This window comes from Piliocolobus tephrosceles, chromosome 9 (genome assembly GCF_002776525.5).
Source record: "Piliocolobus tephrosceles isolate RC106 chromosome 9, ASM277652v3, whole genome shotgun sequence".
Taxonomy (NCBI): Eukaryota; Metazoa; Chordata; class Mammalia; order Primates; family Cercopithecidae; genus Piliocolobus; species Piliocolobus tephrosceles.
Genome location: NC_045442.1, coordinates 44,865,586 through 44,892,799, shown reverse-complemented (window position 1 = coordinate 44,892,799; position 27,214 = coordinate 44,865,586). Strand labels below are relative to the sequence as shown.

Genomic DNA, 27,214 nt, shown 5'->3' with positions numbered 1-27,214 from the left:
TGTTTCTCATCTCTCTAGCTTCTAACTGTCACTGTAATCATCTCTTACTCTTCAGCCTGATGTCAAAAGCAAAAGTTCAGAAGTTCCTCATCAATAAGGAGTCCTTGGGAGCAGGTGAAGCTCATCTAACTAGGTAAGATGAAGATCTATCACAACCAGGAGGCAGGTTGGAAGGTGCCAGTTGCACTGGCAGTCAGGTGCAAGAGCTCTGCAGTGAGTCTGCCTGAGTGTCCACCCTAGATCTGTCACCTGTTGGCTCTGTGACCTTGAGCAGGTCTTAAATCTCTCTAAGCCTTTGTGTTTTTTTTTTCATTGATAAAATGAGAATAATAGTACCAAAATTATGGAGATTTTGAGAGCTTAAATAACATGTGGATTATTTAGAGCAAGACCTACCAAAAGAACACTCAGTAGCTATTGGTTATTATTAGTTTCATACAATTTGAAAAGTTTCATAACGTTTGCAGATATAAGATGATCTTCAACTACATAGCTAATGTATGCAAAGCTATGTAGCTTCAGAGGTAAACTCTGCATTTCTAGAAGTTAAATCTTAATTTGTTATAGTAAATTCTCTCTAATATTTATCTCTCGCTCACTTTTATAAGAAAAATAGTTAAAGTGTTTATTAAGAACTTACTCTGCACTGTTATATGACTTAATCCTCACTATAACCCTATGAGATAGGTTATATTATCGTCCCAATTTTACTAACAAGGAAACCAAGAGACAAAACTACTAAAACACTTGCCTGAGGTTAGGCATGTTCTTTTGTGGTGAGGCTGGACTTCAAATTTAGACCATTTGACTGCAGCACTTATATGATTAGCATACTGTTTAGTGTTATAGTGTTGGTCTACCTTTGAACAGACATACTTTTAAACCATGGCAAGGAAGTGAGACTGCACATTGAAATATGCAAAATTTGCCTTTGGGTGCCACATGAGACATAGTCACATCACTAGAAACTAATCATAAGCTTTTTTGTTTGGTTAAAGTTTTATTCATCCATTTTTCTTGTTTACTTTGTGGGATATGGGGCTTAGCTAGGGGATAACTCCACTTTTCACTTGGCCATGGTATGAAAACCTGTCCTCTGAATCTTTAGATATTTTGGCAAATCGTAGGCAAACAAAGACTTAAAGCAATTCAGTCTTGATTACAGACCAAAAATGCCTCCATACTTGGTTAAATTTATTTCATTTTAGGAACTGGATTATAATCAAGACAACTTCTATATGAAAAAATAGATTAATAGTGCTCAAAGTTAGTTCACTGTATTTATTCCCTTTAATACATTATCCGCTTTCAGTGTTATTCAAGTTTTCATTAATTATTATTTCATTAATCATTTTAGTTCATTAATCAACATTAATAGATATAATTAATCTGTGACTATTAAATGTTTTATGCCAGGCATTTCTATGATGTGGCTGCTTTTAACAACAAGTTGTTTGATCTGTGGAACTTTAAATGCTGGTGGATTCCTTGATTTGGAAAATGAAGTGAATCCTGAGGTGTGGATGAATACTGTAAGTCATGGAAAACTGTGAAGAACATCAAATAAAGCAGGACTAATGGATTATGAGGTTACAAAAGGTTCTGTTATAACATAAAATCTCTGATAAAACAGATAAAATATAGATGGTTTTTGACCTCTGCAAGAGTCAAGTTAGTTAGATCTTTGGCTGAAAAATGAATACTGTCCAGTAATGGAAACCAAAATTGTGCTCTTGTGCTATCTATCTATCTATCTATCCATCTACCTATCTATCTCTCTATCTCTCTATAGAAAGAACTCCTCTTTTGAATTTATGTTTTAAGAATATCAAGCTATTTGCTGATATACATGATTGTCTTCTATTGATCTATAGTTCTATTACTTTTAAACCAAGAGGGGCCTCAAAAGACAATTGACTTAAGAATATAGCTTTGTCAGAAAGAATGGGTCAATGCTAAATTTTCCCCTACCCTCCAAAATATTTGCCAATAGTAGATATTTTTGAACATTCTACTTATTTTGTATTAAGACTTTACTAAGTTTACAGTTACCTGGTGTTATAAATTTCAGATAATTCACCCTAATAAGCACACAATAGATGGTTTGTTTTAATTCCTTTTTATATCCTTTGGAGAAGTTCCACTAATGACTGTATTTTTACTGGGCAGAGTGAAATCATCATCTATAATGGCTATCCCAGTGAAGAGTATGAAGTCACCACTGAAGATGGGTACATACTCCTTGTCAACAGAATTCCCTATGGGCGAAGACACATTAGGAGCACAGGTACAAGATATGTCTCTCCTGAAAAGGGGGCTGCATTGACCTCTTCCTTCTCAGGAGGAATTTAGTGCTAGATATGCATCAACAGAGTTTATCAAAATTGGTTTGAATTATTGGATTAGACTTTAAATAGTTAACAGGGAGGCTTATTCTTTGCCTGATAATTATCTGAAGACAGATAAGAACCTAAAAATACAGACAGCAAGACTGATCTTGCTAACTGCAACCAGAGGTACTTGTTAGGGTGTAAACAAGAAGGCGGAGCCTACGTTTTGTCACCTCATTACTGATTTATCATGTGGAAAATTGCTTTGTCCCAGGAAAATGGATCTCCTCGTTGTCAGAAGGAGATTTGCTGGGTTGTATGAAATTGACTGTGGGGCACCCAAGAAGAGCCTCTCCTGCCCCCACTAAAATCAAGGGGCCTCCCTCTGCAGGATAAAAACAATCTAGTTAAATGACAACAGCATTTCTGAAAAGTTTTCCAGGACTGAAAACCTTAACATCCACATACATTTGATCTAAGAGATAGATGGTTCATGAAGTGAAAGAGTATGGTGTCAATAAGGCTTGAATTCTAGAATGAGGGGCCAGCCATGCCACAGCAGGGGAATGATACTCCTTAAAAGGGAAAATTTAACTGCAAAGCCTCTGAAGAAGAAATAAAATAAGCAAAATATCTGCAATGGTTCAAAAGCAAATAATTTATTGGCAGCTGCTTACCATGTTCATTTTGCATCTTTTCTCCCACCACACATATTAAATACCAGTTGAGGTCATGTTTGACATTCTCTCCCTCTTATATCTCCAGTTTCAGAATGAAAAATGAGAGTGAGATATGAGTAGTTTTACTAGTTAAAATATGAAACACCCAGTTAAATTTGAAGGTAAACAACAAATAATTTTTTATAAGTCTCATTTTAAGATACACTATTCATTATTCACTATTATCACTATTTATAAAAATTTCGTAGAGCATCCTGGATCATTTTGCTTACTTTTGTTTTTATTTTTTACCAAATCTGGCAATCCCAGGCACAGATGTGAAGGAGCTGTGAAATATAAAAGGAGAAAACTTTTATGGGAAAGGTTTTGCTTAAGTAGAGATAATTTTGAAAAGATTTAGAATTAAAGGTCATTCATTAGATGTAATGTTCTAAATAATTTAAATCAGTTAAACCTCTCATCAACAATATGAGATGGGTACCACTAATAGTCACCATTTCACAAATGATGAAACTAAGGCACAACCGGTTATGTTAAGAAGTCTAAAGTCACACAAATAGCAAGCTGACAGACCAGAATTTAAGCCCAGGCATCCTGGCTCCAGAGCCTCTGCTCTTAGTCATGAAATTATAGTGCCTTACTTGACCTTCCACCCTGGTTCTTTGCATCTCCCTGAATGCTCTCTCTCCCTCAGGAATCTGGAAGTTGGCAGAGGGACATTGAGCTGAGTATACTGTTGTAGTTTTTAAATGCTGTCCACTGGGCAGAGGATGGGGATTTGAATAGAAATTTGGTGAGGAAATAATCAGTTTCCATCTACACTCACCTCTTCTTCCTCTCTGGAAGAGCTACAGGACTTGAGTAAGCACGATAAATTTCACAACCAGGAAATTTGTATATACGAATACATAGAGCAGAGTAGTTACCAGTACAGGCTTTGACATAAAAAGAACTGGGTTTGAGTCCCTGCTCTGGCCTTCGTATCTGGGTGGCCCTCTGGGAAAGTTACTTAACTACATAAAGTTTGGTTTCCACATCTACAAAATGAGGGTTCTCAAAATAGCAGCTAGTTTATAGAGTTGTTATAAGAATTTAGTAAGCTAATACATATAAATAGGTCAACATAGCACCAGGTACAAAATATGTGCTCAAGAAACTGAAGTTACCTGATTATAATGCTCTATACTATTGACAAGGGAAAAGTGAAAACAGTTTTTGTTTTACCATGTGTGCATGTGTGTGTATTTCTGTAATGTTTCTGACATGCTCTATTTACCATAAATTGATCTCTCTCTCTCTCTCTCTTTCTCTCCTTCCCTCTCTCACCTTACCCTTTCTCCCCCCAGGTCCCCGGCCAGTTGTGTATATGCAGCATGCCCTGTTTGCAGACAATGCCTACTGGCTTGAGAATTATGCCAATGGAAGCCTTGGATTCCTTCTAGCAGATGCAGGTTATGATGTATGGATGGGAAACAGTCGGGGAAACACTTGGTCGAGAAGACACAAAACACTCTCAGAGACAGATGAGAAATTCTGGGCCTTTAGGTAAATATTAGCTAAGAAAACTCAATGGGGAGACTGGAGGCAATTTAAAAAAAATAACATGTGTGCTATTAATGATACACTTTGACGCTTGAAGTCATATAACTCCTTGTAGTTTCTGTTAACATCTCAATGGAGGGAAACAGCAAGAAGCTTTGATTTTTCACAGGCAAAGTATGGCATTTCAACAAGATCATTTTTTCATCCAATTCCGTCAATTTTATACATTAAAAGTATGTCCAAAGAGACAGCTGAGGAAATGATCATGACTAGTGTGCACATTCATTCAGCCAATGTTTACTGAGTGGCTACTGTATGCGCTGTTCTAGGCCCCGAACACTCAAACAGGGAACAGACCAACTCTCTGACCTCACAAAGCTTATGTTCATTTAAGTGATAATTTTGCAAGTCATTTCTTCTGGATGACCAATCAACTGTGTAAAGATGATTTGGACCAGGACTGTACTGATTTAGAGAAACTGTGATTGAGATCGCACACAGTACCATTTTCACGAAAACTCCAATATTAAGTTTTTAAAACCTTGTTAATGGGCAATGAAGAAGAATCTTTTTGATACCTTAATTGTTTCTTTTAATGGAAGAGTTTTCTGCTGTCACTAGAGGACAGGCTGATGCCTGCAATAGACTTTCTTTCTTCAGGCCTAAGCTCCCTGTTGGTTTGTAAACCGGCTGCTAGAACAGAGTGTGTATTCCTATTACATTAATAGAACATTCAGTACCCACTGAAAGTTTGAGAAGAGTAGAGGAATAGAATAGAATGTTATGGTCAGAGTTCTTGGGCAGGGGCAAGCATCAGGAAGTATTGTACCACTAGTCTTTAGGAGGTGTCACAACAATTCTCCCATTCTTGGAAGTCCCAATCCGTAGATTTCCTCACATGTCCTTTTAATAAACAGGCTTCTGGCTTATGGAATACCTGATTTGACTAAACGTTATATAGGCCCTTTTGCTCCTCCCGTCTGAAGAACAAAATACTGGTACTATGGAATATTGGAATATATGGTATATATTAAATATATATACACACACACATATATATATGTATCTATGTGGACAGGAATACTACTAACAACATCTTAATGAATGCCTACTAGCAGCCAGAGTCATTTCTTTCATACCATTAAACTCCTTTAGCAGCCCTGTAAACCAGGCACTACCCTGTTTATTTCTCAAATGAGAAAACATAGGCTCAGAGCATTTCAGTAACTTCTTAAGAGTTGCAAAGCTCATAAATGGTAGAATTGTGATTTACAAAAGTCCTGTTTCCAAATATGGATATTAAATGGCCCTAAGAATTGTGAAGCCTCATGGGGGAGTCAGAAGTAGAAGCATGCAAGCCAGATGGGGAAAGGGAGGGCAAAGAAAAGCAAGAGAAGGGAAGGAAGAGGAGGAATCATAAGGTTGTACTTCAAACATCATACACAAGTCTTGAAAGTGTTCCTCTTATGAGGAAGTAAAATGTATATATGCAGACAAACAAAAAGCTACAATAGCCTACATATAATTGGATAAATAATGAAATACACACTGAATCTAAGTAAACAGCATAGAATCTGTGTGTAAAAAAGAAGTGAGCAAGTGCTCTGAGTTTTAAACTTAAACTTGCAAGTATTTATAAAAGCCCCTGTTTTATTTTGCAGTTTTGATGAAATGGCCAAATATGATCTCCCAGGAGTCATAGACTTCATTGTAAATAAAACTGGTCAGGAGAAATTGTATTTCATTGGACATTCACTTGGCACTACAATAGGTATGTTTTTGAGGGTCAGTGTTCTCAGAGTCTTACAGGAGTTCATCTTTATGTTGGAATAAAATAACTGCTATTTATAGTGCCTTCAATTCTCTGTCCTCTGCTGGGAATAACCCTAGTACTCTGAGTAGCTATGAGCCTGCAGTGTACAGACTATATGTAGGGCAAACCTTTCCTGGGTGTCTGGTCACAGCAGCATATTGACTATGGTGATGCAATTTCCCAGGAATAACGTGTGTTCCAAATTCAAAGAAATGATTCCGCAGAGTAAGTTTCTAGATTCCCTCCGAGCTGAAAAAGTAAAATTTAATGCCATGGATTATGGCTGAAACATAATGAGTGTGCATCAATCATCTCTTTCTCACAACCCAAATGAGATTTTTTAAAAATAAAAGGGAGGGGCTTATACTTATATTTAAATAAACTGAAAAGACATGGTTATATTTGTTTGTTGGAACACAAAAGCTTACTATAATAAATCAGTTGAGCTGATCTATTTAGTGTGTGATTTAGTATTTATGAAATAACAAGTAAACATAAGCAGTATGTAGAAATTTTTAAAGTTTTTTAAGTTGACAATTTACTTCTTAATTTACTTACTTTACTTAATTTACTTTACAATTTACTTCCCAGATAGTTTGAAAAGAAATCAATAATTTAGTTCCAAGTAAAAGTTGAAAGGAACTCATACTAATAAAAGCTTTGAATTTGTCATTTCCACGAAAGTTTCCAATTTTAAGAGAATAAATCATGTGAAAATGCATTATTTTAGTTTAGGGAAATACTTTTATTATCACTACGATCATCAGTAACATATATTAATTAGTATTTTAGATTGATAGGCACTTTCCAAGCTCAGAACAAGCAGTTAGCTAGCATCAGAGAGCATATACTAAAAAAGTGTCAAAGAATTCATAGGAGATCAAAAATGCCACTAATAGGCAAATAATTACAGTGTCTAACACGTATTGAGCATTTGTTATGTGTTACGGTCTTGTGTTCAGGACCTTTCCCACAGTATCTCCCTCTGATCTTCAAAACAACCCGACTGTTATTATCTCCATCTCATAGAAGAAGAAACACAAGTTCAGAACACAGATTCAAACCAGGTGTATCTGATTTCACCAATGGGGTGTGTAAGGATTCTGGAGAAATGGTATAGAGAAGGAATGACTTTAGTTGGTTTTGGAAAGTGGGTAGGACTTAGATCTGATCTTATACTTGATCTGCAAAAAAAAAAAAATGTAGAATTTGATTATCTGTGCTCTGTGTTACATTTAGGGCATAAAATTTTTTAGTGAATGTTGTTTGTGTTTTGGACAGCGCAATTTCTGTTATGTAAGGAGCACCCACTCTTTGTAGGACATTTAGGTCCCAGCCCATTAAACAGGGCTCTGCAGTCAGGGTGACCCCCAAAAATCTCACCTCTGCACATTTCCAAACACCCTCTGGGGAAGTACTATTCCTGATTCAGAGTCTTTTTTATCAATTGTTCAGTCAATTATTTCAGTTCTTCTTTATCTGGCCAAGACAGTTTCAATGTTTCAACAAGTGTTTCAGTACACACACACACACACACACACATCAGTGGAGGCCCAGGAAGGGACCTCTGGAAACCAAATTATATGGATATTCCTCCTAGCCTACCCAGTGTCGTGCTGATCTCCATCCTCACAGAGATACAAAGGGGTGCAATGCTACTGCTGAAAGAGCAAAGCAAATGGAGACGCCTGGTCCTTACTGGGCCATCATGGACGCTAGGGAAAGCTCCTTTCTTTTTGGAAACAGGGAAGAGTCTAGAGGGTTGATAAACACCCAGCAAGCCACTGGGAGCAGTGAAATTTCATTCCATAGTGAGAAAGAAAACTTGTTGGAATAACTGGGTGATGCTGTAGAAAGAAATCAATTCACCTCCTGTGACAGGTTATTTGCTTCTGGAAGCTCTGTGATTTGTTCTGCTATCTCAGAGTTAGGGATGAAATGAGAATGTTGCCAGCATTTACCCCATGCTTGGGAAGTGAGGTCACCTTCAGTTCACACAGTAGTAGCTACTCTGACAGCTTAATCATCACCTTTCCCCTGCCAGCTACTCCATTTCCCCTAGTCAAGTCAAATTGTCCATAAATAGAATAAAATAAAATTGGAGACTTGAGAGCAGCGAAGACTGAAGGCAGATTATCTTTGTAGAATAACCCAGAAGGCTTCCAATTCATCCCCAGTATGATCACGATAGAAGGAAAAATGACTAAGCAGAGCCCCATTTTTGTTAGAAATGTTGCATAAGTATTTATTTTTACAAGATTGTCTTGTCTCCTATTCTCTCAGGGTTTGTAGCCTTTTCCACCATGCCCGAACTGGCACAAAGAATCAAAATGAATTTTGCCTTGGGTCCTGTGATCTCATTCAAATATCCCACGGGCATTTTTACCAGTTTTTTTCTACTTCCAAATTCCATAATCAAGGTAGGCTCCTTTCACCAAAATGTACCTGAGGATCTCATTTTGGATCAGAAATCCTTATTACTTTCAAGTCTACTGTAAAGTAAAAGTAGGAAATTTAGATAAAATCTATAGAACTTAGACTCTGTGGGCATGTGCTTGTGTATGTGTGTCTCCGTGTGTGCGCATATCTGTGTCATAGTATCTGCAGGTTCTGTAATATAATTTACTCTACAAGGTCATTAGCAGAGCTAAGTATCTGTCAGAATCTCTAGCTGAGCTGAGTGCTGTATGACAACAAAGATTTTTCTTGTTTTCCCAAGTTTTTTTTGTTCCATTTAGTCAGGTAGGTCAATGAATTCACATTGCCCAAATGAAAGACACTTCAAGTTACCCATAATCACTGATGCGTCCAATTTTGACATTAAAAAAACCTTATTAATATATTCCTTCCAATATGGAAACTTACCCTAATTTACTAAAGCTAAGATTCCAAAGCCTAAAGGTATCACAACTCAAGTATTAATTCAAATATTTATTGGTTATTTTTCAAGAGTTGAAGAAGTCATTTGGTTGCCAATTGTGGATTTGGAATTTTATCTACTAAAGAGGTTTTTTTCTGTTTCTTTTTTTTTTCTCTTTGCTTTTGTTTCTTTACAAAGGTCATTGCCACAATGAACATAGCATTTAATCAAATTCAAAATTGGCCTTTGAATTTGGGATGATGGATAAAATGGATTTGGGCCAAATCCGAAGTCAAGGAGACCAGTTAGAATATCAAAATAATTCATATATAAGAAAATGAGATCTTGGTTTTGGGTGGAGTGGTAGGAATGGAAAAAAAAAAAAAATGTTTGTGAGCTAACACAAGGAAGAATTTCCATAGGGCCTAATGATTGGTCTGATAATAGTTTCATTGTATTGTTTACTGAGAGCACAAATAATGTAACTTCCTTATTCAAGAGCTTTTCTCGTTTATTTCAAAATGTGTTGACATCAGTTAGTTTTTAATGTTTTCTATATTTTGGCAGCATGAGTAAACTAATTTGTTAAATTAAATTCAGAGAGAGACACATCTATCTGTAAATACACATATGTGTTGCTCTTCCTACATAGGTCAGCTATAAGGCAAATAATGTTCCTGGGTTATCTCAGTTTCACATTTCCCACTGACAATATTCCTGCTACTTTTAGGTCCCATTTCCTGCTCTTTTCTTCCATCAGTTTCCCCCAGAAGCTCCAAGACCCCACCGGGAATCCCCATCCGAGTTTACTTTCCCAAGTCCTGGAAGTTTCAATTGTGCTGCCTTTGCGACATTATCATATCTTTTCTGTTCAATGGTTCCTTCTCTTTGGTTCGCCATTCTCTATTTTTCAGCCTGAGAGCTGGCTAATCTGGGACAGTACTTGAATGCAATGTGCACATGGGTAACATGGAAAACCTCGATTTTCCCTCATATTCAAGGTACTATTTGACCTTAAGAAAAACTGTTTTACATTTCATACCAATTAGTGAGAAAAAATACTGGCAAGCACTGACTGGGCAGAATACAGGGAAGCTTCACTATGGAGAAGTGCATTTGGGATTGAGAGCCCTTATTGCAATTTCCTTGTAAGTAATGTTTGATAATCTTCCTCATTAGGAGATACATTCCTAAGTCACCTTTCCTGAATAATTTGGTCTTCTTGACTGAATCAGTAGTACAAATAGATCCCCAAGCATGGCTCTTTCCTAGAAGGAAGGAAATGTCAAGAAGTCTGAAGATGATTCTTTAATTCTGGTTTTTTTGCTCTTGCTATTTGGGCTTCTTGTCATTGTTGTTGTTGCTATTAAGTTGAGCTCCTTAAATATTCTGGTTACTAATCCCTTATAATATGGATAGTTTGCAAATATTTTATCTCATTCAAAGGTAATTATTATTTACTTTCATAGGCTGTTTTTGGTACCAAAGGTTTCTTTTTAGAAGATAAGAAAAAGAAGATACCTTCTACCAAAATCTGCAACAATAAGATACTTTGGTTGATATGCAGTGAATTTATGTCCTTATGGGCTGGATCCAACAAGAAAAATATGAATCAGGTATGTGTGATAATTATAGGGCCATTTGATACCTTAAGAAATTCCAACTTTCCTTTGACTCATTTTGATGTATCTATTTACTGTATAAATTCATATGATATTCCAAACACTTAAAGACAGATTTTATTTTTGCTTTTAAAAATGTTTATGGGTATATAATAGTTGTACATGTTTATGAGGTACATGTGATATTTTGATATAAGCACACAATGTGTAATGAACAAGTTGGGGTAATTGGGATATCCATCACCTCAAGCATTTATCATTTCTTTTTGTTAGAGACATTCTAATTTGACTCTTCTAGTTATTTTAAAATATATAATGAATTATCGTTAACTATAGTCATCCTATTGTGCATGCAGGACTTTATTCCTTCTAATGGTATTTTTGTACCCATTAACCAATGCCTCTTTATCCTTCCCCGATACCTACTACCTTTTCCAGTCTCTGGTAACCATCATTCTACTCACTATCTCTATAAAGTCAGTTTTTTTTTTAACTCCCCTATGTGAGTGAGAACATACAGTATTTGTTTTTTTATACCTGACTTATTTCACTTAATGTAATGTTCTCCAGTTTCATCCACATTATTGCAAATGACATGATTTCATTATTTTTTGTGGCTGAATAGTATTCCACTGTCAAAATGTACCACATTTTATTTATCCACTCATCTGTTGATGGACACTTAGGGTGATTTCATATCTTGGTTATTGTGAATAGTGCTGTAGTAAACATGGGGGTGCAAATGTCTCTTCCATGGATTGATTTTTTTTTTTTTAATATAGAACTCGCACTGGAATTGCTGGATCATATGGTAGCTCTACTTTTAGTTTTTGAGGATCCCTTCTACTCTTCCCCATAGTGCCTGTACTAATTTGCATTCCTACCAGATCTGTGCAAGGGTTCTCTTTTCTCCACATTCTTGCCAGTATCCATTATTCCCTATCTTTTTGATAAAAGCTGTTTTAACTGGAATAAGATAGTATTTCGTTGTAGTTTTGGTTTGCATTTTTCTAATGATTAGTAATGTTGAACATTGTTTTTAATGTACCTCTTGGCAGTTGGTATGTCTTTTTTTGAGAAATGTCTATTCAGATATTTTACCCATGTTTAAATCAGTTTTTTTTTTTTTTTTTTTTTTTTTTTTTTTTGCAATTGAGTTATATGACCTCTATATATTCTGGTTACTAATCCCTTGTCAGATAGGTAGTTTACAGATATTTTCCCTCATTCAACACGTTGTTACTTCACTTTGTTGATGGTTTCCTTTGCTTTGCAGAAGCTTTTTAGCTTGATGTAATCTAATGTGTTCATCTTTGCTTTGGTTGCCTGTGCATTTGAGGGCTTACCTCAAATTGGCCCAGACCAATGTCCTGGAGTGTTTCTGCAATTTTTGTTTGTTAGTAGTTTCATAGTTTCAGGTCTTAAATTTGTCTTTAATCCATTTTTATTTTGTTTTTGTATATAGCAAGAGATAGAGACCTAATTTCATTCTTCTGCACATGGACATCTAGTTTTCCCAGCATCATTTCTTGCAGAAATTGTCCTTTCCCCAATGTATGTTCTTGATGCCTTTGTTGAAAATTAGTTGACTATGAATGTGTGGATTTATTTCTGGGTTCTTTATTCTGTTCCATTGGTCTATGTGTCTGTTTTTATGCCAGTGTCATACTGTTTTGGTTATTACAGCTTTGTAATATAATTTGAAGCCAGGTCATGTGATGCCTCCAGCTTTGTTCTTTTTGCTCAGAATCTTATATTTAGAAAAACCTAAAGACTCCAACAAAAAAACCTGCTAGAACTGATGAACTAATTCATTAAATTTGCAGGATACAAAATCAACATACAAAATTCAGCAGCATTTTAATATGCCAACAGCAAATAATCTTTAAAAAAAAAAAAAAGAAAAAAACAAGAAAGTAATCCATTTATAACAGCTACAAATAAAATAAAATACCTAGGAATAAACCATACCAAAGAAGTGAAAGATTTCTACAATGAAAACTATAAAACACTGATGAAAGAAATTGAAAATGATATTAAAAAATGAAAAGGTATTCCATGTTTATGGATTGCAAGAATCAATATTGTTAAAATGTCCATATATCCAAAACAATCTACAGATTCAATGCAATCCCTATCAAAATACCAATGACATTCTTCACTGAAATTTTAAAAAAGCCTAAAATTTATATAGAACCATGAAGGTAGATGTCTACTATACATAGAAGATTAAGTACTCAACAAACCTTGACTATGAAGACTGGGGAAGTGAATAGGCACTTCATTCTTGTATTCCCTGGCAAAATTTAGGAAGATGAATGTTTTATAATGGGTAGTAGCTTCTTACATGTTCTCAGTCAGCCACAACTTACTACAGTCAATTTGAATTTATTGCATTTGAATATGTTGCATTAAAAATAAAATCCTAAAAAAGGAGAGAAGCACAGATAAACTTTGATCTTATTTCACATGTTCCTTCCTTTGTGGGTGACTTTTGTTTTGAAATGAAACTCACCACTTAACCTACAAAATAACAGGACAGGGTGGAGAGATGGGATCCCCTCTTTATGAAGCAGCAGCAGTGCTGTTTTATCACCTCTTCATTTTCTGTTATTGAGAATTCAAGAAGGAGGAGGAAGAGTTCACATCCGCAGACTGGTGTGGTTGAATAGTTGTCTCTAGTATTCCAAATAGCAGCCAATGAGGCTGTTACAGTGAAGTCAGTCGCAAGATAATTGTTCTGTACCCCTATTCTCTAAGAAGCTAAATTATGTTAGACTGAAACCCATAAGGAACCATTGTTCAAAGTTGGCTTGTTCAAAAGTAAAGATTTTTAATAGTTTCTCTTAGATTCATTATTTTCTAAGACATAGAATTATGATTGCTATTTTATCTCTACAATTTTCATCTCTATAGTGTTTACAAATATTGAAACAACCTTTGGAAAAATTGGCTTTTAGCTTTACTTTTGCAATATTTTATTTTATCCCCATAAAAGCCTAGTAAATTGGTAGTATGACTTTTAGTATGTTCATTTAATAGATGAAAAAACAGAAACTCAAAGATGTTAAATATGGTGGCCAAGTTCATGAAGCTGATCATTAACAACAACAGGGCCTGAACTCCTGGTTTTCTGATCTAATCTGTCACAGTGCACCAGGGTGCACATGCAAGCATCACCCCCACACTTGCGCATAGAACCTTTCCTAATTGGCTTTGCTCCATGATGACCATTACTGTTCCTTCTACTTGAAAATAAGCAAATTATCCTACAGATTCAGAGCTGGTACAGGTTTGCTGTCAAGCAGTCCATTCCATTAGTCAGCCTGTGGTTCGCTCACATTCAAGTATTGACATAAATGGTAATTTATCTAGATAATTCTACCTCGTTATTTTTGAAGCCCCAGTCTTGTTTGCTTCTTCTGTGTATCATTTTCTCTGATTCTGAAAGGCAACATTTTGTTGGGCAATTGCTGTAATATGAGTTTTATCTCCTTTAGAGTCGAATGGACGTGTATATGTCACATGCTCCTACTGGTTCATCAATACAGAACATTCTGCATATAAAACAGGTAGAGTCTTAGTCATGGAAAACCATTCCAATCCTTATTTTCAACATATTTAAAAAGACAGAATTGACCCTGTTAACAGGCCTACCCTAGAATCTTAAGAGCTTGTTTCCAGTTTGTCCTTGCTGCCTTCTGTATGCCTTGATTTCCCTGGAATTTAAGAGAAAGGATTTTATGGTACAGACCAAGTAGATGACATAAATGAACACCATCTTAAATCAGAGTTTTTAAAATAGGCCCTAAACTGAAGCAAGAGGTAAACTGGGGAAGCCTCAGGAGAACTGAGACTTCTCCAGAGAGAAGTATCTGGGATTTGACTTCTTTCTAATGAGGCTTGGTTTTCCATGAACTTTTCCTTTAAACCAAAGGGGGGTTATTGCTCGTTTTTCTGTTGAGCTCCACTTGTCATAATTGTAAAATGGGTATTTACATCCTTCTGGTGATCTAGGAGCCCTGTTTTCTTCCTAGCATACAGTATTTTTCTAAAATTTGCTGTTAGCTCTCATGATTCTTACCCTCACTACTCTTTTTCTAAAAAACATTTGTTTCAGCTTTACCAATCTGACGAATTCAGAGCTTATGACTGGGGAAATGAAGCCGATAATATGAAACACTACAATCAGGTGAGCTACTTACAGTAATCACAGAATGCTGATTTTGATAAATTATAATAAAAAAATTATTTGAGGGTGGAAAGACTCCTACCTGTCATTTGGTGGCATTTATACTGATAGAACTTTTTTTTTTAAAAAAGTTTAATTTTAATTTAAATTTATTTCAGAAAATTTATAAATTAAAGAAGCATATACAAAGGAAATTAGATCATGTGTAATCCTTCCATCCAGAGATAACTATATGTACTAACATTTTGGTGTATTTATTCCAATTTTCTCAGTATTATATCACTTTTACACAACTTTTAATCCTTCTATTTTACTTAAGCTATAGTAAGAGATGACTAACATTACTGAGGGGTTTTTAAATATATTTTTAATGGCTACATAATAATAGAAATTGTTTCATAAAAATCTTTACAGCATAAATGAATATACACTTTTTAATGCCAACAGAAAAATTAGAATTCCACATGAAAGTTGACTAAGTATTACCCAACATTGAAGACTTGGATCATAAGGCATCTTTTTACATATAGCTTTAAGACATAAAAATATGTAGACTCGTTTAGCACTGTACTTTTAATTAATCCTGTCACCACTTTTCTATTCTCATAGCCAGGGGCTTGGCTTATAAGTATGAACTAAACAAATTAAATTGTTTTAAGTATTTTCCCAGGCTATCATATTTTAAGCTATTTACTAGTGCAACTATAGATCAATTATTAATAAGTTGTTTCTGAGGATCAAAACAATCAGACTAATCAATTTCTCAGTAATGAATTGGTCTGTTAGAGGAATAATTCTACCAATCCTTAAAACCACTACAAGAGATAGACCATGTATATTTTATTTTTAAAAATCACTTGAAGACATGATTTACATATAATAACATTACCAATTTTATGTGTCCCATTTAATGAGTTTTGACAAATATATCTATTTGTGTAACCACACCACAATCTAAATATAGGACATTTCTATCACCCCTAAAAGTTTTTTCCCTGCTGCTGACACTATTTTTAGACACAAATGCATGTATTTGCAAATGCTTAGAAAAGGTCTAGAAAAAAAAATAAATGTTAAAGTCGTTATCTTCAGAGAGGAAGAAAGAAGAAAAGAAGTGGATGGACATGAAACAGTAAGGGACTCTCATTTTGGACTTCACATATGTCTGTTTTCTTCCATTATTTTTAATAAACATGTTATATTTATAAATTGTTTACATTTACAAGAAACTGAAACAAAATAAACACACATATTCAAGATCATTATGGTCAAGTACTAAAGTATGTGTGAGTGTTAATGTCCTTAGAATTTATCCACAGTTAGCTGGTCCTGCTCTGCTCCAAGCCAGTCCTATTTTGTGAATTAATCTTAGTTGATGCCGATTTTTATTACATTCCCTCCAAAAAACTAGTCTCAACAGTTTGCTCTGTCCTCAAGTTCACAGCATTATCTCTGTTCCCACAGTGGTGTCTGACTTTTCCTTCTGTTTGTGATTGTTGCCTTTGTCCCAAGCACTGGCTACTCCTCCTCTCACCACTCTGAAATGATTAGCATTCCCGGAGGATTCTTCAAAACTCTCTTTCCTCCTTGGAGAAGTCAGCCATCCCAATAGCTTTAATTTGGACCATTTCTACTACTCATCTAGATTTTTTTCAGGACTTGCCTTCAACCTGTTCTTTCTTTAGGTGATTCCATTAACTGTTGCCCACACGGTAGTCTGAAGACAGACCTCTGAGAAATGACCCTACCTTGTCTCCAAAACTTCCAAAATATGTCTAAATTTCCTAGCCTGACATTCAGACCTTGACTATCTGCCTCCAAGTTTATGTCCTATCATATCCCCTTACATATTCTGTTCTCCAGGTACATTGGGAATCTTGCCATTCCTGATCATAGCCTACAAACTCTTCCTGCCTCCCACCCACCCTCATCTCTGCTGTCAAAATGCAACCTTCCCTCAAGAGTCATTTCACAGGACCCCTCTTTTTATGAAGCCCTCAAGTGGAAATAGTTTTTTGTCTTTACTTCCATTTTATTTTGGGAGTGTTTATGGCATTTAACATACCTTACTTTGTATACAAATATTTGCTTAGCTATCTTGCCTTTCTCCCTCTTTGGCAAATTTCTTGAAGGTAGAGACCATTGTATGTTTTCTTCCTATGTCACTGGTGCCTAACACAACTATGGCCATCGTCCATATTCATTTAGCAGGCTTTGTAGTTATTGCTTTGAGGAGCTTCCTCTCATGAATGCCCTTGCTTTCTCTCCCACAGACTCATCCGCCTATATATGACCTGACTGCCATGAAAGTGCCTACTGCTATTTGGGCTGGTGGACATGATGTCCTTGTAACACCCCAGGATGTGGCCAGGATACTCCCTCAAATCAAGAGTCTTCGTTACTTTAAGCTATTGCCAGATTGGAACCACTTTGATTTTGTCTGGGGCCTCGATGCCCCTCAACGGATGTACAGTGAAATCATAGCTTTAATGAAGGCATATTCTTAAATGCAGTGCATTTACTTTTCAGTTACAAGTTACTTCCAAGCCCATAAGGGACTTTAGAAAAAAATAGTAACCAACAATGATGTTGTCCCCCAGCACCCTGGGGAAGATGCACAATGGAGTCTGTTTTCCAAGTTAATTGTGTTAGTGTTATTGATGTTTAGAGACATCTTTGCATGGGACCATCTACAGGTCCTTATAAACAATGAGGTAGATTGGGCAAAAAAATAAATAAGTTGCTACTCTGATATTTAAGTCTAATTAAATTGTAATTTTTAGGGCATACCATGAAGTATGGAAATGTCTAAAGCTTCAGAGGAACAGTGAAATTCCTTTAAGGTCCTATATGGAAACCTCTATTGTCATTTTATTTATATGGGTTGCTATGGCAATGGACAGAGTGTGGGATTAGGAGGAGGGCCTGTAACTTCTTTATAAAAGTTTCTTAGCTATCCTGAAGATATACTAGACATTTTTACTTTTTAGGTATTTTCAACATCAGAAATTCAAAAAAGTCCCCAAAGATTCTTCCAGAGAAGCCATTTCCTCTTATAATCTTATCCCTGGCTATCTGGGTAAATGGAATCTTGAACCCATAATAGGATACATGCATAAAATCTTTCTTATTTAAGCAGAAATAAATTCTACAGCATCGATATCATTTTATAATCATAGGGAGGCTTCTTTGTTTAGCATGTAATGCCCCCTTTACAGGCTTTTTGTTCTTTGAGGGGTTTGAACATTCCATGAAAAACTGACAGATAGGAAACTGACAATAAAAAATTAAGCTAAAGATAGAAGCAGAAACTACTAGGCTAGTTAGTCTCTAAACATTAAGCATTTTCTTCCTCCATATTAAAGGCAATGAGAAGCCACCAAAATATTTTACCTAACGGAAACCTGATCGCCATATTTTTGTAACGATCACTTTGGCTGCTGCATAGAAAATGGATTAGAAGATGCCAAAAAAGACTCTGAGCAAGTTTGTAAATCTGATCAAGTGTTCTGATGCAGGCCGATATCCTTCTTCTGTGCTCTCTAACAGAGATGATCCTTGGAAAATCCAGAGCCAGCTCCATAATACTGCCCTGCTCTGCTGGCAAATCCACAAGCTGCTGGCCCCTGGAGCCATTCTTCTCTCAAAACTAGCATTCATCAATTTAATGTATATGTATTGATGGGGAATAATGGTCACTATGAAAACCATGTGATAATATGGAAAAATACCCATGATATAATGTTATGTGTGAAGAGAAGAAAATGAAACTGGTAGAACTATGTGATTGCAAATATATACAAATATTAAAACAATTATATGTCTTTATAAAATATTTGTATATAATGAAAACTGAAGCAATATAAAAAATAAAATTAGTTGTGTCAGGGTAGTAACATGAGTGATTTATTTATACTTTTTAATTTTTAATATAGTAATGATATAATGTTACAACTTGTCTAAATCTCACAAATGTAATATTCAGTAAAGGAAGATAAACATAAAAGAATACATATTTTATTATACATTTTTATGTAGGCTAAATAATTGATGGCTCTCGAAGCCTTAAAAGGCTTACTTTCAGGAGGAGAATCATGACTTGGAGGACTCCAGGGTGCAGAAAATGTCCTAATACTAGAGCTAGGTGCAGTCAGATTAATTATAATACATTTCATTATTTTGTCCAGAATACCAAGATAACTTCCAAGCAGGAATGGAGTCTAGCAACACTTTACTGATGGGGAACTTGGCCACAGACTTGTAATACAAATTTTTAGATATGTTGACAATGTTTCTCCTTATTTTTCTTACTTATACAAACCAAGAAATTTGGCTCACAACCTTGAAACAGACTCACCAGGTTACTCTAGTTTCCCAAGCCTCAATATCCCATTGCATTTTTAATAGAACAAGGTAAATAATAACATTAATGTCATTCAACACAAATTTATGTCAAATGTAAATTCTGACTCTGAACTTTGGTGAATTTCTTGCAAACGGTATAATCAGTTTCAGAGAGGCAAAGTCTTGCTCAAGTGACGGCCTTTCTGAGACTCATTAACCAAAGAACAAGGCACATGTTTCACCATCAGGGCTTTGTTCAACTTTGATCACCCACAATACCACCATTTCTGAAATGTTTTCCGTGAACTATATGCCCTAGAATTACCGTTCCTTCTTCTAAATCACTTGGGTTTGTTGTTGTTTGTTTGTTTGTTTGTTTGTTTTTGAGATGGGGTTTCACTCTTGTTGCCCAGGCTGGAGTGTAATGGTGCAATCTCAGCTCGCTGCAACTTCCGCCTCCTAGGTTAAAGCAATTCTCCTGCCTCAGCCTCCCGAGTAGCTGGGATTACAGGTACCCATCACCATGGCCAGCTACTTTTTTGCATTTTTAGTAGAGACGGGGTTTCACTATGTTGGCCAGGCTGATCTCAAACTCCTGACCTCAGGCAATCCACCTTGCCTCGGCCTCCCAAGATGCTGGGATTACAGGCACGAGCCACCACGCCCAGCCTACATCACTTTTTATTATGCTTCCAAATTATCTTTTTGGAGAGTTTTGTGTAAGTCTACCACCCTAAAACATTTTAAGTAGCTTGAAAACAGAAGCAATTAAGACATAGAATTATCCATTACCACACTAAATTCACTCTTGCTATTCCTTTATGGTCAACCACCACTACCACCATGACCAGCTCTCCTTGAACTTGATCCCTGACAACTTATCTGTTCTCCATCGCTATAATGTCTTATAAATAAAATCATGGAGTATGTGGCCTTGATATTGGCTTTTTTCACTTCGCATGATGTCCTTGAGATCTATCCAAATTGTTTCGTATATCGTTTGTTCCTCCTTATTGCTGAATAGCATTCCACGGTATGCATGCCACAGTTTGTTTAACCATTCACTCACTGAAAAACATGTGGGTTATTTCCAAGTTTTGGCTTTATCTTTTTGGCTTTTCACTGCTTAGTGACATGTCTTGAAAATAAAAAGAACACTCAGTTCAGATTCTTTAATTTGAATTAATTTCATGTCCCACTCAAAGCTAAATTTTCTGTGCTAACACATTCTGTAATCTGTACACTGCCTCAAGGGAAAATATGTTACTCAAGCCAGAGTTCCCATTGACTTGACTACACAATCCCTGATTCATATTTTAATTTGACATTTAGAGATTGCAAAACAGTGACCCGGTTCTCATTACATTTTAGAGTTCTAATGTGATTTAAGAAGTGATTTGGAGTACAGTGAAAACAGATTGCTAGTATTTATACCTTGACTGACTGCGAAGGCCTTCCTCCAGCCATTGTCAAGATGTGACATGTGACATGTCTTTAGCTCTGTCCAAACCGCCATCGGTATCATCATATCTCCCACACAACCAAACCAAATGAAAATAATCATAATCATAACAATAGTGTACCATCATTAAAAATCTATGTGAAGTATTGATATAAATAAAAGCATGAACAATTTTTAGTATACAGATATAAAAAGGTAAATTCTATAAAAACGGTGTGCTTTCTATGGAATGCACCTTCAAGAAAATTTCATCATTCTCCTGCATTCTATTTCCTATAAGATTGTCCATAAATTCCATTTATGGAGAAATTCTGGAGTCAAACCTTTCTTCTTTTTGTACCCTCTATGCATATTTGCCATTTTAGTTTGTGTGTGAATTTCTTTCCTTATCAAAGCAGTCAACTTAGCTAAGAAAGATTATTTATTTGGGATATGATGTGGTCTTAATAAGTTTAATCAAAATAAGCAGTTTTATAGTTTTTGATGGCACAACAGGATGACTATAGTCAATAGTTTAATTGTACATTTAAAAATAACTAAGAGTATAACACAAATAGTATCCTTTGTGTTACAAAAGACAAATGCTTGAGGTGATGAGTACCCTATTTACCCTTATGTGATTACTACATATTGTATGACTGTATCTAAGTATCTCATACATCCCATAAATATATACACCCACTATGTACCCCCACAAAAATTAAAAATTAAAAACAAAATAAGCACTTAAAAATATCTTCTACATCCTGCCACTCTACCCCTACCTCAAAGAAAAGATCCCTGGAAACTCTAGGTAATGAAAATCTGGTCCCAGAGTCTATGAAAATATGACATCAACAGTATGTGGTTCAAAGCATTCTGAACATTCAAAACAGAAACAAACAAATCAGTATGGGGGTGAAGCCAAGGGAAAATTACTGACCACCTACTCCACAAGAGTTGTCTCAGGTATGCATGGAACCAGAGTATGTTTAATGTTATAATGAAATATGTATTCATATCACAAAGTTACACATGTGTATTTTAATTATTATAAAATGCACATATCATAAGTATAGTGTGATACTCAGTAGCTTCAAGTGTGTTTTTTGGCATTGGCATAATACATATGTATATTTCCATAGTTATTTATCTAATTTTAAATTTGTTTTCCACTTTTTTGATATACCTGTTAGCTATTTGATATATTCAAGGAATTTTTTTAGGAAGAAATGTTTTAAATATTGTTTGCACCCTTGAATGTCTGAGAATGTTTTTTGTTGCCTTAACAGAAAAAGTTAAAACATCTTTCCACCACAAGATTCTGTAGACATTTTTCTATTTTCTTCTGGAGTTTAGCATTACAACAGAAGTGTGTAAAGTCACCTTCATTTTTATTTATTTGTAGGTAACCTGTTGTGGTTTTTTAGAAAATAATTAAATTTCTGCTTATATACTTGTTTTATATTATTATAGTTTTGTTTTCATCTGTATAATGAAATGAACTTAGCGAGCACAGTTTTGCAAAAGTATCCCCTTTAATTTTGCAGTGAACTCTTTCAATCTGCACTTACATGTTTCTTTAACCCAAGTTTTCTTCTATCATGCCTTTGAATATTGATGTGTCTATTCCTTTTAGTCCTTTGTTTTAATCTAGTCAATAATCTGTTACCTATATGTTTCTTCAATGTCTACCATCTTCTCTGTCAAAAAATTATTTTTATTTCTTTGTCTTTTTCTCTGATCTGTGGGCTTGGTAATCAAGTTTTTCTTAGGATTACTAACGTACTTCTATGGAATTCTGTGCTTTACAGTTTCCAGTGTGTTTCCATTTTTAGTTTTCTTTCAGTTTTTCTTTATCCTGTCCGTCTTTCTTTAGCCACCAAACTATTGCGTTTTTATTATGAACAATTGCAGACCTGCAAAACCGTACCGAATACACTACATTGAACATCTATATCTACTACCAGGGTTTGGAAATTAAACATTACAAATGAAGTTTGTCTTGTTGCATCAATTTTGATATATTTTTTCCAGGATATTGTTTCACCTATATTTATGTATCTTTCTATGTATGTATATTAAATATGTATTAAATCATACATATCTATGCATGTATTTCTGGATATATGTGTTTGTGTGTGCAAAATATTACATAGGAAAGCCACTTTTTTAACTTTTCCTTTTTATTTCATACAATATTCTTTTTATTTCAGTATATTCTTGTTTCTTATATTTTATTCTGAGTTTAAAAAAAAAATCTTAGCATTAGCCGTTCTAAAAAATGAAAGTACTCCCCGAAGAAGATGCAATATTTTTAACAGCTGTGATTCACATGTGGCCAGGCTTTAGTGGTAACCACATCCTTCCTGAGTGACCTTTGGAGATCATCCACCATCTATCTCACCATAGGCTGGTAACCATATTTCTCAGCTTACTCCACATGTTTTCTTCCCTTTCCAGAATGTGAAAAGCTTGTGAATGGGAGTCAGGTATCTTAATTTCTAAAACCAAGGATCTATATCTGTTTAGTTCAATTGATTTTTGGAGGATTATTTTGTTTTACCTTGAGCAAGTTACATTTTCTGGGCCTCATTGTCTTCTACCATAAGATAAAATAATTTGATTAGATGATTTTTTTCTGTTATCTGCAGATAAGCACCTTATTATCAAATAGTTCAGCATCAGAACAAGATTCCTAATTCCAAAGGAGTTTTATTTACATAATATTATATTGTGAGATACATATTAGAAGAATCTGACACTATGTTCCATTCCAGTTTCTCTTTTGCAATTGAGTGACTTGTTTTGATCTAAAAAGTATAAATTCTCATGCCTGTAATTCCAGCACTTTGGGAGGCCAAGGCAGGTGGATCACTTGAGGTCAGGAGTTCAAGATCAGCCTGGCCAACATGGTGAAACCCCGCCTCTACTAAAAATACAAAAAATTAGCCAGGCATGGTGGTGCATGCCTGTAATCCCAGATACTCAAGAGGCTACAGCTGGAGAATTTCTTGCACCTGGGAGGCAAAGGTTGCAGTGAGCCAAGATTACACTGCTGGACTCCAGCCTGGGTGACAGAGCAAGACTCTCTCTAAATAAATAAACAGTATAAATTTATCTTATTCTTATTAATGCGGCCCATGAAATGTAAGTATTAGTTCCTTTTCAGATAGTACTTTATAATTATACTAGTGCCAAATTAAAAGACCTATTTTATAGTGACGTGAAAGTCAACTGCAAGAAAAATACATAGTCATTTTCACTTACAGAGGCAAATCACTCAACATAGAGAAAAGTAAAAGACTTTATGTCAGGATGTGAGGCAGACCAGTCCAGGGATTTCATTCAGAAATAATACTTCATACTCAATAATCCCATTTGAGAATTTAATGACTCAGAGTAAACAGAAAATCAAAATTAGCACTTGAATCTTGGGTAATTTAATAGCCAAGGCCTTTTGGTGAATTGTAATTAATGCTCTAAATTAGCCACTATTTCTCAGAATCATGTACCAGAAGAATAAGAACTTCAATAATTAGAGTATTTTAGATTTACTTTGTGCAAGTTATTCCTTCATCCAGTACTCCACCACTAAAGCTATTATCTGGGCATACTGAAGATTTAGAATAAATTGAGTGCCTACTATATGCAAGGCACCATGCTGGGTACTGACAATGTGGTAGGAACAGCACTCCTTATCAGGCTGTCTATGTGGAATCAGCCAGCTGAATAACAAAATGTTTGGGCCAGAATAGCATATACTGAGACCAGGATACAAAAGGTATCCAACTTAAGTGACTCAAAAGAGGAAATGGTAAATAAGATATTTCATTTTTTTTTCCTTGACCTTAGTCACATCTGATCAGAGTATTCAATGCTTTCTACATAAACTCTGGATTTAGGCAGATGAAATTACTCACCATCATCCTTCTTTTGACAGATGCAAGTACTCAGCCAAATGTAACTCTTCAAACATAATATTAATTCAAGAGACATGATTATCTCTGACTTTTGCAGGGGAAACAGAAAGGTTCAGAAACTCCTTTTCTGAAGATGGGATCCATTTTTAAAGGCTTTAACTCTGCTTTCTTTTCTGAAAAAGTTCTTCAGGAGATCATGGTCCATTTATGCAAAACCTGAAATTTGTTACTATAGTCAGATGGTTTATGCAAAACCTGAAGCAGAATTCTTCCAAATCCCAGGCGTCATACTTCACAGCAGTCGAAAGCAGAGTGACTGCACTCTCCTTGCAGATGCCTTGATTGTTGGCAGAGCTTTCTTCAACTGATTTTCTTTATAAAATGCAACCAAATCTAGCAATCCTACTGCCTCCTCAGGAGAAAGACTGATACTGTTTTTGTACACGTATTCCAGGAAGGCCCAGTAAACAGAGTATGAAAATTCACTCATTTCTACAATATTATCCTCATTACCTTCCAACAATGAATGAACATGCTCACATACATCAAATTTTGAGAAGGACTTTATGTGCATAAATGTACTTTCCATCGACCACAAATTTCAAGACTGCAGTGTCCAGGTTGTCAAATTCCCTCTTCAGTGACTCAGCCACTGTGAGGGTGGTTATCAGGTTCCACAGAGAGGAGGCGCCACGTGATGGCAGGAGTAGCAAAGCAGGCAAATGTGTCATCAGTGCAGACGTGCAGACGTGGGTGAGGTGAGGAAGGATCACAAACTGGCCCTGGCCCCACACGTACACATGCCCACCCTGGGTCTTGGCCGCAGATGTGTGGGAAGAGTGACAGACAGCAATCTCTATAATTCTGTCCTTTTCCACAAGGACAAAGGTAGAATAGGAATGGTGGCTTTTATTGCCAGTGCCCAACTGCCCATAATTGGCACCTCAAGCATATGCTTGGCCTTCATCTGTTAATACTAATGTGTGTCTGTAGGTACAGGTAGCCTCCCCAGTGTCTACCGTCACCATGGAGCACACCTGTCCACAAGCTGTGTTCACAGCCTCTTTATTCCGTAAACAGCCAGTGACTCTCTGAGCAATTGGCTAATTAACTGTCGATCTATATCTTACATGTCTAGAGTTATTATAACCCCAGGCAAATACCTCTCCATCAGATATTAGCACCAAAGAATGGTGAGACCCATAAGCAACCTCAATGACTTGTTTGACAAATTAGTAGAGAAACCATGATTAGTTGTCCCAAAGCCCAGCTGACTGTACACATCATGGCCCCCAAGTAAAGACTTATTATTTTGTTGCAAGGAAAATGTATATACCACTCCCATAGCTGAGGCTGGCTATCTTTATGCCACTTAAAGAATGCAGTCTCCAAGGTTTGATGATGCTCTGGATGTTACCTAACCTCAAACAGCCACAGCAGTTTGTGCCAGGATATTACTGTAGGATATAAAACTTCAAGACCAGCACTGCCAAAGACACAAGACTGAGGAATTAACTGCAGTTCTTCCTCAGAAAAAAAGGTAAGAAAACTGGCCACTTTCCCACATCTAACTTATTCAAAGATGACAGAGTGGCCTGTATTGGCTTTCAGGGATTTCCTACCATTGTAACATTTTGTATGTAATAAAGTAACTTTATTGCTGATTCTGTGAATCCATTCATTTATTTTATGAAACCTTCCCACTTTCTTCCTAGAGGAGGTGAAGTTCTTCCATATGGACTCAGTCTTGGGCAGTTCCTTGGTCAACTTTTCTCTGGGACTAGAAAGTTTCAAATCATTATGAAGAGCAGGCTTCTCAATTCTCAGCTCCATTGAAGAATATGTGATCTGCTAAGCTGATAGTTACAAATGTCTGGAGCCCAGTATTTAGTAATCTTTAATCCTGTCCCTTTCAGTTCCTTCTAAAGTTGTCTTCTAGAGCAAAGTTAATGTGACTCAGGATAGCCTGAGCCATGTCCACTCTGCCTCCTAGATCACTGTTACTGCCTGGATGATTTTAACTTTAATATGATTGAGTCTAGTTATATACTGCTCTGTCCAGTAGCCACTAGCCACATGTGGCTATATTAATTTAAATTTTCATTAATTCAAATCAAATCAAATAAATTTAGTGCTCAGTCTTAGTCACATTTTATGTGCTTGATACCATGTGTAACTAGTGGTTACTGCACACATATGAAATATTTCCATCAGCGCTGTCTGTTGGACAGCTCTGGATAAAACCCTAGGAAGAAGATGCTGAGTGAGACTGCATAAGTTCTAGCTGAAGCAGGACACATGGACACAGAGCTCAATTAGTTCAATCAGTTCCAGACTGAGAGAAGCCCTTCAGACCAAAGTCGCAGAAATCAGCTTATTGCAGGGGAAGTTTATCAACACTGCAACCAGACAGCACTTGAAGAAAATGTCTGCTACTTACAGGCAATATGATCTCAGGCAAGTAACT

The 27,214-nt window shown here is 35.9% G+C and overlaps 1 protein-coding gene and 1 pseudogene across 2 annotated transcripts; one reads left to right on the top strand and one right to left on the bottom strand.

Annotated features, from left to right (window-relative positions):
• On the top strand, nt 1–18,190 carry LIPN (lipase family member N). 2 transcript variants are annotated; one of them, XM_023225221.1, is made up of 10 exons: nt 1–133; nt 1,417–1,532; nt 2,170–2,287; nt 4,357–4,555; nt 6,214–6,323; nt 8,649–8,785; nt 10,695–10,841; nt 14,348–14,419; nt 14,968–15,039; nt 17,313–18,190. In XM_023225221.1, the coding sequence occupies exons 2-10, from the start codon at nt 1,425–1,427 to the stop codon at nt 17,544–17,546; spliced, it is 1,197 nt and encodes a 398-aa protein (XP_023080989.1). In that variant the 5' UTR covers nt 1–133; nt 1,417–1,424; the 3' UTR covers nt 17,547–18,190. The 2 variants fall into 2 exon arrangements, with proteins under 2 accessions (XP_023080989.1, XP_023080990.1); XM_023225222.1 differs by lacking the exon at nt 14,348–14,419.
• Nucleotides 14,546–26,580, bottom strand: LOC111551334 (annotated as a pseudogene).
• Between the last annotated feature and the right edge of the window lie 634 nt (nt 26,581–27,214).